The 13965-nt window shown below is 43.8% G+C and overlaps 1 protein-coding gene across 2 annotated transcripts in view; it reads left to right on the top strand.

Annotated features, from left to right (window-relative positions):
- LAMA1 (laminin subunit alpha 1) overlaps positions 1-13965 on the top strand; it is a 176895-nt gene that overhangs the window by 90926 nt on the left and 72004 nt on the right. For both annotated transcript variants that reach the window (XM_033178300.1, XM_033178301.1), the window contains 9 exons: positions 3965-4071; positions 4690-4870; positions 5495-5631; positions 7253-7489; positions 9139-9282; positions 9788-9967; positions 10965-11150; positions 12056-12183; positions 12824-12944. In XM_033178300.1, coding sequence (XP_033034191.1) covers positions 3965-4071; positions 4690-4870; positions 5495-5631; positions 7253-7489; positions 9139-9282; positions 9788-9967; positions 10965-11150; positions 12056-12183; positions 12824-12944 — 1421 coding nt within the window. The remainder of the gene's footprint in view (positions 1-3964; positions 4072-4689; positions 4871-5494; positions 5632-7252; positions 7490-9138; positions 9283-9787; positions 9968-10964; positions 11151-12055; positions 12184-12823; positions 12945-13965) is intronic.

Raw genomic sequence — 13965 nt, 5'->3', positions numbered from 1 at the left:
ATTATAAATTATTTTGAGTATTTCATATAAACGCCGGTCATACTATGGTATTACAATGTGGGGACACAAGAGGGCGCCAGCTATACAGAAAACGTACTTTCCCAGCCACACATGGAGAGATTGGAAATGTTTTATAGCCCTGGGCCAATCAGGCTGATCTCCAGCAGGTGGCCACCTTGACTGGCTATCATACCAGGATAATTATGATAACAGGATTTCTACAATGCTTCACAGTTTACAGAATGTTTTTATCATTTTCATGTCATTTCTTTTCATCATTACTGCAAGCCTTGGTGATTCGTTCCTCCATTCATTCGTTGTTTATTAAGTGTCTGGTATTTCCCAGACACTATCCTAAGAACTGTGACAGGTAGTTGGGAAATTGTGGTTCAAATCTACTGGGAAGCTACACATGATGATGGTATGGGGAAAAAACATACCTGCAGATCCAGGCGTTGGAGTCTGACTAATGTGACTTTGATTCCAGGACCAACTGTGTGACATTGGGCTAATTTATTAGCCTCTCTGAGCCACTATTTTGTTATTCATAAAATGGACATAATTATATGTGTATATTAAGGCCTTTCTGAGAAGTCAGTGCGATAACATTTACAGTTCTAGACATGAAATAAATGGTAGCTATGATAATTACTAGTAATAAAGCAATCATTTTTATTATATTTTCACACCACTGCTGTCCAATAGAAATATAATGTAAACCACACATGTAATTTAAAATTTTTTAGTAGCCACATTTTTCAATAGTAAAAAGAAGTAGGTGAAATGTATTTTAATAATATATTTTACCTGAGCTGATATATTAAAAATTAGCATTTTGTCATGTGATCAGGTTTTAAATCTTATATTAAATAAGTTAAATGAGTATAATTTTTATATTGCAAGCTACTCCTGAGAATTAAAATATATATAAAGTACCTGGCTATTCAGTAATTGGCCTAAAATAATACTATTTTAAATTAGTACTATCTATAACATAAATACTATTTTAATTAAGAATTACTAATTAAATTAGTAATTAGTAATTACTGGCCAGGCACGGTGGTTCACACCTGTAATCTCAGCACTTTGGGAGGCCGAGGCCAGTGGATCACCTGAGGTCAGGAGTTCGAGACCAGCCTGGCCAACATGGCAAAACCCCATTTCTAATAAAAATGCAAAAATTATCTGGGTGTGGTGGTGAGTGCCTGTAATCCCAGTTACTCGGGAGCCTGAGGTGGGAGAATCACTTAAGCCTGGGAGGCGGAGGTGGCAGTGGACCGAGATTGTGCCACTGCACTCCAGCCTGGGTGACGGAGTGAAACCCCGTCTAAAAAAAAAAAAAAAGAATCACCTTAATAATTATTACTGCAGAGAGAGAACTAGTAATAGCTGTGTGACCTGTGGGAAGTTATCTAATCTTTCCAAGTTGTAGATTTTGTAGATTTCACACCAAAAATAGAGAACATTATTTTTATTTCACCTCCCTCCTTGGTTTGTGATGAAAGTACAAAGAAATACTGAATATGACAGGCACAGACTGACAGACACATCATACAGTGAATATGATTTTTTAAATTATCATCCATAGTTTGTATTGATCATACTTGCATTGAACTTTAAATATTCCCCAGAGAAAGGGGCAGCTTTACATGAAACATGGAGGGGAGACACACGAGAAGCAAGGAGGGCTGAAAAGTGGGCGTCCCTAATACGTCAGTAAGAGGGCGACACAGAAGGGAGAGGGAGGTCACAGGGTCCCTTCCACGGAGCCATGGGGTCAAAGGGGGACCGGAGTCTACTCCCTGAATTTGGTGCCTGGGAAATCCCTGGAGACTTTTGGGAGAACAGTTGTAGCCGACAAGGGGCCAGGAAGACACTATGCAAAAGTTGGATTGAACAGACGTGCCAGGGAGGTGGATGTTCCGATGGAGGGTCAAGGGGAGGGGGTGTCTTGTGTTTGATGGGGTCGGTAGAGAAGGATGTGCTGGGGAATTAGCAGTAGGGTCTGCACAGTCCAGCTATGGGTTGACAGAGCAAGTCCCTGAAGGGCGCCAGTGAATGGGGCCTCCTGTGGGACTTCAGCGTTAAGGCCCCCACCCCAGGAAAACAGGTGGCCAGCCTGGCCTAAATCATGAAGGAGGCGAATCCCAGCACGTTTCCTCTGCTCTCGACCTTCCCATGTCCCGTGTCCAGCACTCTTGCTGCAGCCTCCAGGTTGTGTTTGGGCCTTCCATTATTTGTGAAGTTTTTCTCTCTTTTTTGTTATATTGTTATGTCATGACACACACTGTACATGTTCTGAGTCCACGCATTCATAAAGAGTGCCTGGGGGCCGGGCGTGGTGGCTCACGCCTGTAATCCCAGCACTTTGGGAGGCTGAGGTGGGCAGATCACGAGGTCGGGAGATCAAGACCATCCTGGCTAACACGGTGAAACCCCATCTCTACTAAAAATACAAAAAATTAGCTGGGCATAGTGGCGGGTGTCTGTAGTCCCAGCTACCTGAGAGGCTGAGGCAGGAGAATGGCGTGAACCTGGGAGGCGGAGCTTGCAGTGAGCCGAGATGGCACCACTTAGACGCCAACCTGGGCGACAGAGCGAGACTCGTCTCAAAACAAACAAACAAACAAAAAAAAAAACAAAAAAAGAGTGTCAGGCAACATATTAAATATTTTTTTTTTTTTTTTTTTTTGAGATGGAGTTTCACTGTTGCTCAGGCTGGAGTGCAGTGGCGCGATCTCGGCTCACTGCAACCTCTGCCTCCCAGGTTCAAGAGATTCTGCTGCCTCAGCCTCCCGAGTAGCTGGGATTGCAGGCATGTGCCACCACGCCTGGCTAATTTTTGTATTTTTAGTAGAGACGGGGTTTCACCATGTTGGTCAGGCTGGTCTTGAACTCCTGACCTCAGGTGATCTGCCCTCATTGTCCTCCCAAAGTGCTGGAATTACAGGCATGAGCCACTGCGCCCAGCCAACGTATTAAATATTCTAACTGAAGTGCTTATTGAGGGTTCCCCTGTGAATATTGATTAAATATATTTTGGACCCATAAGATTGTATCACTTGGCAAAGGTAGGGGCCTTTGTAGCTTTGTCAGTGTTGTAACTGTAGATAAAATGGAACCATCTGGCCTGAAACTACAAAGGACTTATGACTTAGAACTGGGATATATCGTATTTAATGAAAACTTCTTTTTCATTAAATTATGAAATATAATATTAATATGTACTTATTTAGATTACGTTTTAACTGAGCTTTAAAATATTAAATATGTGGCCAGGCACAGTGGCTCACGCTTGTAATCCCAGCACTTTGGGAAGCCGAGGTGGGAGGATCACGAGGTCAGGAGATCGAGACCATCCTGGCTAACATGGTGAAACCCCGTCTCTACTAAAAATGCAAAAAATTAGCCAGGCGCGGTGTCAGGCACCTGTAGTCCCAGCTACTCGGGAGGCTGAGGCAGGAGGATGGTGTGAACCCAGGAAGTGGAGCTTGCAGTGAGCCGAGATCGCACCACTGCATTCCAGCCTGGGCGACAGAGCGAGACACTGTCTCAAAAAAAAAAAAAAAGTATATATATATATATAAAAATATAAAATATGTACCTGAATGAAATCAGAGCAAATGGCTAAGTTGATTTTGAAAATCTTCATTGCATGTTTTTCACGGGAATTTGTAGCTTATTTGAAAAATGTCATGGAATTCATGAAATTGGTTAAGCGAATTTGTAATTATTGTCTTAATAGCTTCAATATGTTTTTCCTGTGATGGATCCTTCCACTATCCCTGTTTTAGTTTACTCTTCAGAAGAATGCCAGACTTCTAAAGCTATTGCCATAATACCATTTTTAGTTTTCTGATTTGAAACACTGAAAGTTGACATTGTTTTTTTCCTTTGGGGATGAAGGATCTTAGAACCATCCTCAGAAGTGAGGGTTAGTATGTCTTTGTGTGCATGTGTTTAGCCTGCGGATGCCATGCGAAAGGCTCCCATTCTGCCGTGTGCCATCTTGAGACCGGACTCTGCAACTGCAAACCAAACGTGACTGGACAGCAGTGTGACCAGTGTTTGGTAAGATGCATGTGACTGACACCTTAGCCTTGGTACAGAGGCGATTGAATCCATGACTCAGAAGGAGCTAAGTCCCCAAGTGTATTAGTCTGTTCTCATACTGCTGTAGAGATACTACCCAGGACTGGGGAATTATCAACAAAGGAGGTTTAATTGACTCACAGTTTCGCATGGTTGGGGAGGCCTCAGGAAACTTATAATCATGGTGGAAGGGGAAGCAGGCACCTTCTTTATAAGGCAGCAGGAGAGAGTGTGAGCATGTGAAGGAGGAACTGTCAACACTTATAAAACCATCAGATCTCATGAGCATTCACTATCATGAGAACAGCATGGGGAGCTGCCCCTATGATCAAATCACCTCTCTCCTTTGACACATGGGGATTACAATTCGATTTGAGATTTGGGTGGGGACCCAGAGTCAAACCATGTCACAAAGTGTGGCTGACAAGTGCTGTGCCTGTCTAGAGAGTGACGTTCACTATAAAGGGATGGGGATGGTGTCATGAATACTTTATGATTCTATGAAATACCCTGTGTGTGTTCTGGAACATACTAATATGAAGAGTCATTGATTCAAACATATGTTGGTTTCCACTGTCTCCCCCTTTGGTGAAACAGCATGGCTATTATGGGCTAGACTCAGGCCATGGCTGCCAGCCCTGCAATTGCAGCGTGGCAGGCTCCGTGTCAGATGACTGCACAGATGAAGGCCAGTGTCACTGCGTCCCAGGTGTGGCAGGGAAAAGGTGTGACAGGTGTGCCCATGGCTTCTACGCCTACCAGGATGGCAGCTGTACACGTAAGCCTTGATTTCCTTGTTTGAGACTTTATAGTCATTCTTGGACCTTTCCTTCGGCCCTCCCTCTACTTCCAACTAATTTCGGTTAAGTGCATTTACTTTTTCTCTTCTTTCCCTGGAGGATTTCATACCTTTTTTCTGGTTTCTGATCCCTATCAGGGTACAAGCCTAAGTTTTGGTCATGGCTCTGCCACCTGCTAATTGTGGGAGCTTAGATTCGTTACTTAACTTCGCTTGGCCTCAGTTTCCTCATTTGTAAAATGGGGATGCTAATGAGAATCTGCATTGAGAAGTTAGTGTAAGTGTTCTATATAGTCTTCAGCATGGCTTTGGGCCTGCAGTAAGTAAATATTGGCTCCCTCTGTGATCAGCTAGTGAGGGCCTTTTCACTCTTTTCTCTGTTTCCCCTGTCCTGTCCCCATTTTCCCTCTTCCCCCAGCATCTCCTGAGATGGAGGGCTGGACCCCTCCATGAGGACATGGAGCGGTCTTCAGAATTGTGAGGCATCTTTTAGGAGGGAGAAGAATGGCTTGGACTCTTCATAAAAGGGAAAGAACAGCGTCAGCTCTTAGCCCTTTAATGACGTCACCCAGATCTGTAACACAGCCTTCATCTTTATTCCAGCCTGTGACTGCCCACACACTCAGAATACCTGCGACCCAGAAACTGGAGAGTGTGTCTGCCCCCCTCACACACAGGGTGTGAGGTGTGAAGAATGTGAGGATGGGCACTGGGGCTATGATGTGGAGATGGGGTGCCAGGTGAGCGCTGTCATCCACGCTTTTGCGTAACTGAGAGTTGCTTTGCTGTAGCAAGTTGCAGGCCTTTTCTTCTATATGTTTTCTGGACTTTAATCTGTTGAATAGCTTTGTGGGTTTAAAAAAAAAAAACAACTCAATATGGGCCAGGCACAGTGGCTCACACCTGTAATCACTGCACTTTGGGAGGCTGAGGCAGGAGGATCGTTTGAAGCCAGGAATTCACGACCAGCCTGGGCAACAAAGCAAAACCCTGTCTTTGCAAAAAATAGCGATTAAAAAAAAAAAAAAAAACGTAGCCTGGTGTGGTGGCACATGCCTGTGGTCCCAGCTACTTGGGAGACTGAGGCAGGAGGATCACTTGAGCTTAGGGATCCGAGGCTGTAGCGAGCTGTGATCGCACCACTGCACTTCAGCCTGAATGACAGAAAAAGACTCTATCTTAAAAATCAAAAACAAAACAATACACCTCAGTGCAGATGAGAGGGGTCAACGTGGAAGACCCGACACCCTTAAGACACCTTATTCTAGGTTTTCTTCAAGAACCTAGTTGTTACACTGATGGTTAGAAAATCCGAAAACTGGCCGGGCACAGTGGCTCACGCCTGTAATCCCAGCACTTTGGGAGGCTGAGGCGGGCAGATCACAAGGTCAGGAGATCGAGACCATCCTAGCTAACACGATGAAACCCTGTCTCTACTAAAAATACAAAAAAAATTGGCCGGACGTGGTGGCAGATGCCTGTAGTCCCAGCTACTTGAAAGGCAGAGCCAGGAGAATGGCGTGAACTCGGGAGGCAGAGCTTGCAGTGAGCCAAGGTTGGGCCACTGCATTCCAGCCTGGCTGTCTCAAAAAAAAAAGAAAATCCAAAAAATATTTTAGTGTCCTTTAAATATATTATGCAATGTATACTATCTTCCAAGATAAAGTAATAAGTCTCTTTATTGGGGGTTTATGTCCAAACTATGAGGCCTCCAGTTTTCTATGTAGTCTTCTTCAGTTAAATTTGGGTTTGTGTTTTGGAAACAAGAGGAAATTACCTTTTTTTTTTTTTTTGAGACAGGATCTTGCTCTGTCACCCAGGCTGGAGTACAGTGGCACCATCAAAGCTCACTGCATCCTTGACCTCTTGGGCTCAAGCAATCCTCCCGCTTCAGCCCCCCAAGTGGCTGGTACTACAGGCATGTGCCATCATGCCCAGCTAATTTTTTGATTATTTGTAGAGACGGAGTCTCACTATGTTGCCCAGGCTGGTCTCAAACTCCTGGGCTCAAGTGATCTTCCCACCTCTGCATCCCAGAGTGCTGTAATTACAGTCATGAACCACTGTGCCTGGCCTGATTTCTACAGTAATTTTGTGGGACTTGTTTTGACCGAGTAGATTTAATTGCACTTCACAATTTTGGCCCCATGCGCATGTGCCACCAAGATGCACAAATGTCCAGCAACACAATGCCTATCTCCTGTTGGCACACGGCAAAGTGAATCCATGGAGCAGTAGCAAGAGAGAGATGGTTCATTTGTAGATCTTCCCCACGTGTAGTGTTTTCCTGTCATTCAAATATGTGCGTACTTGGAGGCATCAAATCTGTCTTTTTATTGAGTTGGTTTTCCTGTCTCTCAGGCCTGCAACTGCAGTCTCGTGGGGTCGACTCATCATCAGTGTGACGTGGTCACCAGCCGTTGCCAGTGCAAGTGGAAATTTGGTGGCTGGGCCTGTGATCAGTGCTCCTTGGGTTACAGAGACTTTCCCGACTGTGTTCCCTGTGACTGTGACCTGAGGGGGACGTCGGGGGATGCCTGCGACCTGGAGCAGGGTCTCTGCGGCTGTGCAGAGGAAACCGGGGACTGCCCTTGCAAGGTATTTACCATCCATCTTCCTCCTCCTTCCTCTCTCTGGCTCCTCATCATGACTCTTGGGCTTTGACTACTTACCTCAGCAACCAGGTTTTCGATGCTTTTCCTAGTGACTTCACACTGCCTTCCGCATCTGAGTTCAGAGTCTCTGGTGCTCCACTAGAGCGATGGATGAGTTTTGAAATTGAATTTTTACTGTTACAAGTGTCAGATGATGGAACCGATTTGAAAACTGCCCTGAGTTTTTGGTCATATATCCCGGAGGCTGAGTGGCTGTGTGTTTTGAGTATGCAGGTGAAGCAGGTGTCTCAGGGCTTTGGGATTTGTGATGTGATCCCTGTGAGGTTATTGGGCTCCCGTAGGTGCCGGCCACACTGAAGGAAATCAGGGTTTATTATTTTCCCAAGAGGTAAGATTTCAATGTCATTGTAAGTTTTGTGTATTTCCGTTAGTTTTCCCAATGTGCTTTGCTATTAGGAGGTCAGAGCCACCTCCTCTGGTCCTTTTCCCATGGATGGTGAGATGGGAGCCCTCTGGCTTGATGATGGTAATGGGCTGATGGGTGACTGGAGATGAGAAGGAAAACTCATGTAGATACCATGGCCTGGGAGTAATAGAAGCATCAGTCTCCCTGTTTTCGGCCTTATTTATTTATTTATTTATTTAGAGATGGAGTCTCACTCTGTCACCCAGGCTGGGGTGCAGTGGCACAATCTCGGCTCACTGCAACCTCTGCCTCCTGAGTTCAAGCAATTCTCCTGCCTCAGCCTCCCGAGTATTTGGGACGACAGGTGCCCACCACCGTGCCTGGCTAAATTTTTGTATTTTTAGTAGAGATAGGGTTTCACCATGTTGGCCAGGCTGGTCTCAAACTCCTGACCTCAGGTGATCCGCCCGCCTCAGCCTCCCAAAGTGCTGGGATTACAGGTGTGAGCCCCCACACCTGGACTCTGCCACATCTTATGATAACAGCTGTGATGACAGATGAGTGGAGCAGCAGGCCGTGTCTTAATAATCACCTGGGCCAGGTGCGGTGGCTGATGCCTGTAATCCCAACACTTTCGAAGGCCGAGGCGGGTGAATCACCTGAGGTCAGGAGTTCGAGACCAGCCTAGCTAACGTGGCAAAACCCCATCTCTACTAAAAATACAAAATTAGCCGGGCATGGTGGTGGGCACCTGTAATCCCAGCTACTCGGGAGGCTGAGGTGGGAGAATCACTTGAACCCGGGAGGTGGAGGTTGCAGTGAGCCGAGATTGCACCACTGTTCTCCAGCCTGGGTGACAGAGCGAGACTCCGTCTTAAATAATAATAATAATAATACCTGCCAGTGGCTCTCATGCCCGGGGTTCATCAGAATCACCTGGGGACTCGAGGCAGCTTCCAGAATTGTCACAGATGTTCTCATCAGGGAATCTGTATTTTCCAAAAGCTTCCAGAATGATTCTGATAATCATCTGCGTTTGAGAATCACTGATTGGATCTTTGAGAAAACTGACACGCAGAGAGCTCAGGGCCTGGCTAAAGGAAACTGATGTTTGTGCATCTATAATTACTTTTAAAATTATGTTTGTGTTTTGTTTTGTTTCTATTTGTTCAGAAATCACATCTCTTTTTTAGGCAAAAACAAGTCCGTTATTTGTTTCCCTTTAGGAGAATGTCTTTGGCCCTCAGTGCAACGAGTGTCGAGAGGGCACCTTTGCCCTCCGCGCGGACAACCCCCTGGGCTGCAGCCCCTGCTTCTGCTCCGGGCTGTCCCACGTCTGCTCAGAGCTGGAGGGCTACGTGAGGACCCCAGTAAGTCACACACAGCAAAGACGCTCTGCCTCTTCCCTTGGGAGGAGGGTGGGGGTGGGACACACAGCCAAGTGTTCACATTCAATTTTGCTTTTATGGCATCAGAAATTCTAGGAAGCAATTTGGGTTAGAACATGGATCAGAGCTCAGCTTCTGCTGGCCGAGGAGGTAAATGGAGCTTGAACTAAAGGCTGTCCATGTTGTTTCTTAGCTAATCTATGAAAAGCTTTCACTGGAGATAAGATAGAACTGCAAAATCTTAACCATCTTCTGCATATCATCGAACATTTCCCCAGTGCAGCAACAGTTTGGCCTTAAATGCAGTAGTTTAAAACGCTTTCAGTTCATTTTCATCCAGATGTTTAGTTTAAAGGAAAAGTCTTTACTGTTTCTGTTTTAATAATGAAGCTGTTTCATCTGTGAAACAATGATGGAGTCTAAAGGATGAAACTGGAGTGGAAAGTTCGTATTTTGAAGTGCACTTTCCCTCCCTTTTGTGGTTTAGGTAACGCTGGGCTCCGATCAGCCTCTTCTGCGTGTGGTTTCTCAGAGTAACCTGAGGGGCACGACTGAGGGGGTTTACTACCAGGCCCCCGACTTCCTGCTGGATGCCGCCACCGTCCGGCAGCACATCCATGCAGAGCCGTTTTACTGGCGGCTGCCGCAGCAGTTCCAGGGAGACCAGGTGAGGTGCACACCCAGCCGAGAGCCAGTCCCAGTCCGCGCTTCCTGGGACATATGGAAATCGTTTAAAATCACCATAGTCTGGGCCGGCCTGGCATTTAAAGAAGTGGTTATTAATTTCCTCTTTTAAGTGAGGTCAGGGAAGTTTAATGCTTATAAAAATCTTGTCAAGTATATGGTTCCTTAAAATTTTTCATTAATTTTAAAAGTTCACATTATATTAATTTGGTTCACATAATATAATGTTCACATAATATAATGTTTTGGTTCACATAATATAATGTTCACATAAAAGTTCACATTATATTAATTTGGTTCTTCCTAAAGCAGTCATTCAACAAACATATACAGTTGTTTGTCACTTAACAATGGAGAGACATTCTAGGGGAATGTGTCATTAGGTGCGAATGTTAATATCATAATCTCATGAGACCATGGTCGTATATGTGGTTTGTCATTGACTGAAATGTCATTACGCGGTGTGGGACTGGACTGTGTTTACTAATATGCCCGTGGTGCAAACCTAGGTGCTATGGCCTGGGAGTCCCTTTTCAAGAAATTATCACTCATTTGGGGCAGGGCGCGGAACTACTACAAAAGATCATGAAAGGCATCACTTGGATTTTTGTTTATATAAACATTGGAGTCTGTGTATGAATTCACCCTGATCTTTACAATTTGCAAATATGCATCCAGTGCTCCTGGAGATAGAGAAATTTTTAATTTAAAGGAGCTTGAAAATAATTTGCATCTTTACCACCTTGATTTGTTATTTTGGAGCTCACTTTTGTTTGTATTCTCAAGAGGAACTATGTAACTTAGGTCAACTTAATAATCCATAATTAAATGGAATTAGAAGGAAACCAAATCCAGACAACATGTTTCACGCATGTATTTTTAAGAGACAAGATTTCTCTCATATGGTGGTAGGCTTGCAATAAACTGTTTTTAAGCAAAAACTTTGTCAGAGAAGTAAACAACACTTTGTTATTTGATAGCTCATGGCCTATGGTGGCAAACTGAAGTACAGCGTGGCCTTCTATTCTTTGGACGGCGTTGGCACCTCCAATTTTGAGCCTCAAGTTCTCATCAAAGGTGGTCGGACCAGAAAGCAAGTCATTTACATGGATGCACCAGCCCCAGAGAATGGAGTGAGGCAGGAACAAGAAGTAGCAATGAGAGAGGTGAAAATGGGATGTTTTCATATAAGTTCCTTAAAGACATTGACTTTGCTATGGATGTAGTGAAAGATGAAAGCCATTAATAAGAGAATGAGCGGCCGGGTGTGGTGGCTCACACCTGTAATCCCACCACTTTGGGAGGCCGAGGTGGGTGGATCACCTGAGACCAGCCTGTCCAACATGGTGAAAGAGACCAGCCTGTCCAGTTGAGACCAGCCTGTCCAACATGGTGAAACCCCGTCTCTACTAAAAATACAAAAATTAGCCAGACATGGTTGCGCACGCCTGTAGGCCCAGCTCCTTGGGAGGCTGAGATGGGAGAATCGCTTGAACTCAGGAGGCAGAGGTTGCAGTGAGCCGAGATTGCGCCACTGTACTCCAGCTTGTGCAACAGCGAAACTGTCTCAAAAAAAAAAAAAAAAAAAAGAGAGAGAGAGACTGAGCAAGAAGACCCTGGGATCAAATTTCCAGTGGGATTAGCAGGATTTCCAAAAACAATTTGAATTTCAAATTCTCAAGAAATGTATATTAGGCATATGTCAGTTTAGTGGGCACTGCACCTTAAATTCTTTATCTTGGCATACTAATTTCAACCTGCATGGAGATAGTGGTACAGGAGACTTTGGACTTGCTCAGATTTGGGAAGTGTCTATTCTCCCAGCAGATGTTTACTGGATGTTCGCTGTGTGGCTGGCACTGCCTTAGGTAATGCGTGTCTATTGATAAATGGGACTGACCCTGCACCTGCCTGTGGAGGTTTCAGGAGGTCTTTGTCAGTTACATTCAGTGGCATGCACAGAACATGGCTCATTTCTGGAGAAATTTATAAAAGAATTTATTCTTTATAAGTTTTATGCCTGTCAGAATTTGGCCTCTGAGCTTAAATTAATGTGTTTCTCATTCTACAGAATTTTTGGAAATATTTTAACTCTGTTTCGGAAAAACCTGTCGCGCGAGAGGATTTTATGTCTGTCCTTAGCAATATTGAGTACATCCTCATCAAGGCATCATATGGTCAAGGATTACAGCAGAGCAGGTACTTGGAGCTTCTACAATTTTGACCGTTATTTTCATATTTGAAAGCAAACTGAAAGAATTTGACTCATTCCACTTCCATTACCTACTATTTTTATTAATACATGTAGTTCAGTTCCTTATCAAAACATTGTTAAATATTAATATCATTATGGAATGTGTGAGTTATAACTTAAAGTATCCACCTAGCATGCTAATGTCGATATAAAATATAAGGACATAATGGTGGAATCTTGGCTGAAGATAAAATGCAAAAAAAAAAAAGAAACAATTGCGATTTCTGTCTGTGAAAACTGAAATGCCCATGTCTTCATAATGATGTATAAAGAATGCTGTCACCAACTCATCTAATACTTTAGCCCATAAAGAAAGCCGTTAAGTCTTGGCCAAATCGGCACTTCAAGAGGTCTTTTAGGTGTACTTCTGTCACATTATTTTTAAATTCTTAAATGTCTAAAATATGTCATGACAGTACTAATGTGCTTTAAGACATTTCACTTATCATCACAAGTGGGAACTACTCCAAACAGGGAAGGAAGCTCTGGTTTCATATATATGCAAATATTAGGTCATGTGCTATGTTTCTAGAAAGTTTTTCAAATGTTAGCATTTCCTCTCTTCTTAACATGATGGCTGCACAGAATCTCAGACATTTCAATGGAGGTTGGCAGAAAGGCCGAAAAGCTGCACCCAGAAGAAGAGGTTGCATCTCTTTTAGAGAATTGTGTCTGTCCTCCTGGCACTGTGGGATTCTCGTGTCAGGTAGGGAGACTCTAGTCAAAATCCATCTCCTTGTTATAGCAACTCCAAGAGACGAACAGAACTTATGTGTATATACTATATCATTTTTTCTCTTTTTGAATTAAAAAGAAATCAATTTTGGTAAAATGTACATAACAAAATCTGCCATCTTTGCCATTCTTTGGTGTACCATTTAGTCGTGTTAAGTACAGTTACCTCATTGTACAACTGTCACTACTGTCATTCTCAGAGCTTTTTATCATCCCAAATGCAAACTCTGCACTCATTAAACACAAGCTCCCCATTTCCTCTCTCTGCAGTCCCCCACAACCACCACTCTTCTTTTGGTCTCTATGTATTTGACCACTGTAGGGCCCACTTCTATAATATATGTAATACATGGCGCCTGCCTGTAATCCCAGCTACTCAGGAGGGTGAGACAGGAGAATCACTTGAACCCGGAGGCAGAGGCTGCAGTGAGCCGAGATCGAGCCATTGCACTCCAGCCTCAGTGACAGAGAGAGACTCCGTCTCGAAAATAAATAAACAAAATAAGTGGAGTAATACAGAATTTGTCTTTTTGTGAATGGCTTGTTTCACTTAGCATAATGTCCTCAAGACTCATTCATGTTGTAGCATGTGTCAGAATTTCCCTCCTTTTTAAGGCTGAATAATATTCCATTGTATATACATGCCACATTTTGCTTATTCATTAATCTGTCACGGAATAAACTTGGGTGGCTTCCCCGTCTTGGCTATTGTGAATAATGCTGCTATGAGCATAGGGGTTCAAATATCTCTTTGAGATTCTGCTTTCGTTTCTTTTGGATGTGTACCCAAAAGTCGACTTGCAAAATCACATGGTACTTGAATTTTCCATCTTTGGAGAGATGGAAATGGTATAGCTGCTGGTTTTTACTGTACCATTTTACATTCTCACCAGCAGTATACGGGGTTCCAGTTTCTCACCAACACTTGTTAGTTTCTGTTTTTTGTTTTTTGTGTTTTTTTTTGATAGTTGATACCCTGACAGGTGTGAGGT

This window comes from Trachypithecus francoisi, unplaced genomic scaffold (assembly GCF_009764315.1).
Source record: "Trachypithecus francoisi isolate TF-2019V2 unplaced genomic scaffold, Tfra_2.0 Lachesis_group19, whole genome shotgun sequence".
NCBI lineage: Eukaryota > Metazoa > Chordata > Mammalia > Primates > Cercopithecidae > Trachypithecus > Trachypithecus francoisi.
This window is presented reverse-complemented; position numbering and strand designations above follow the sequence as displayed.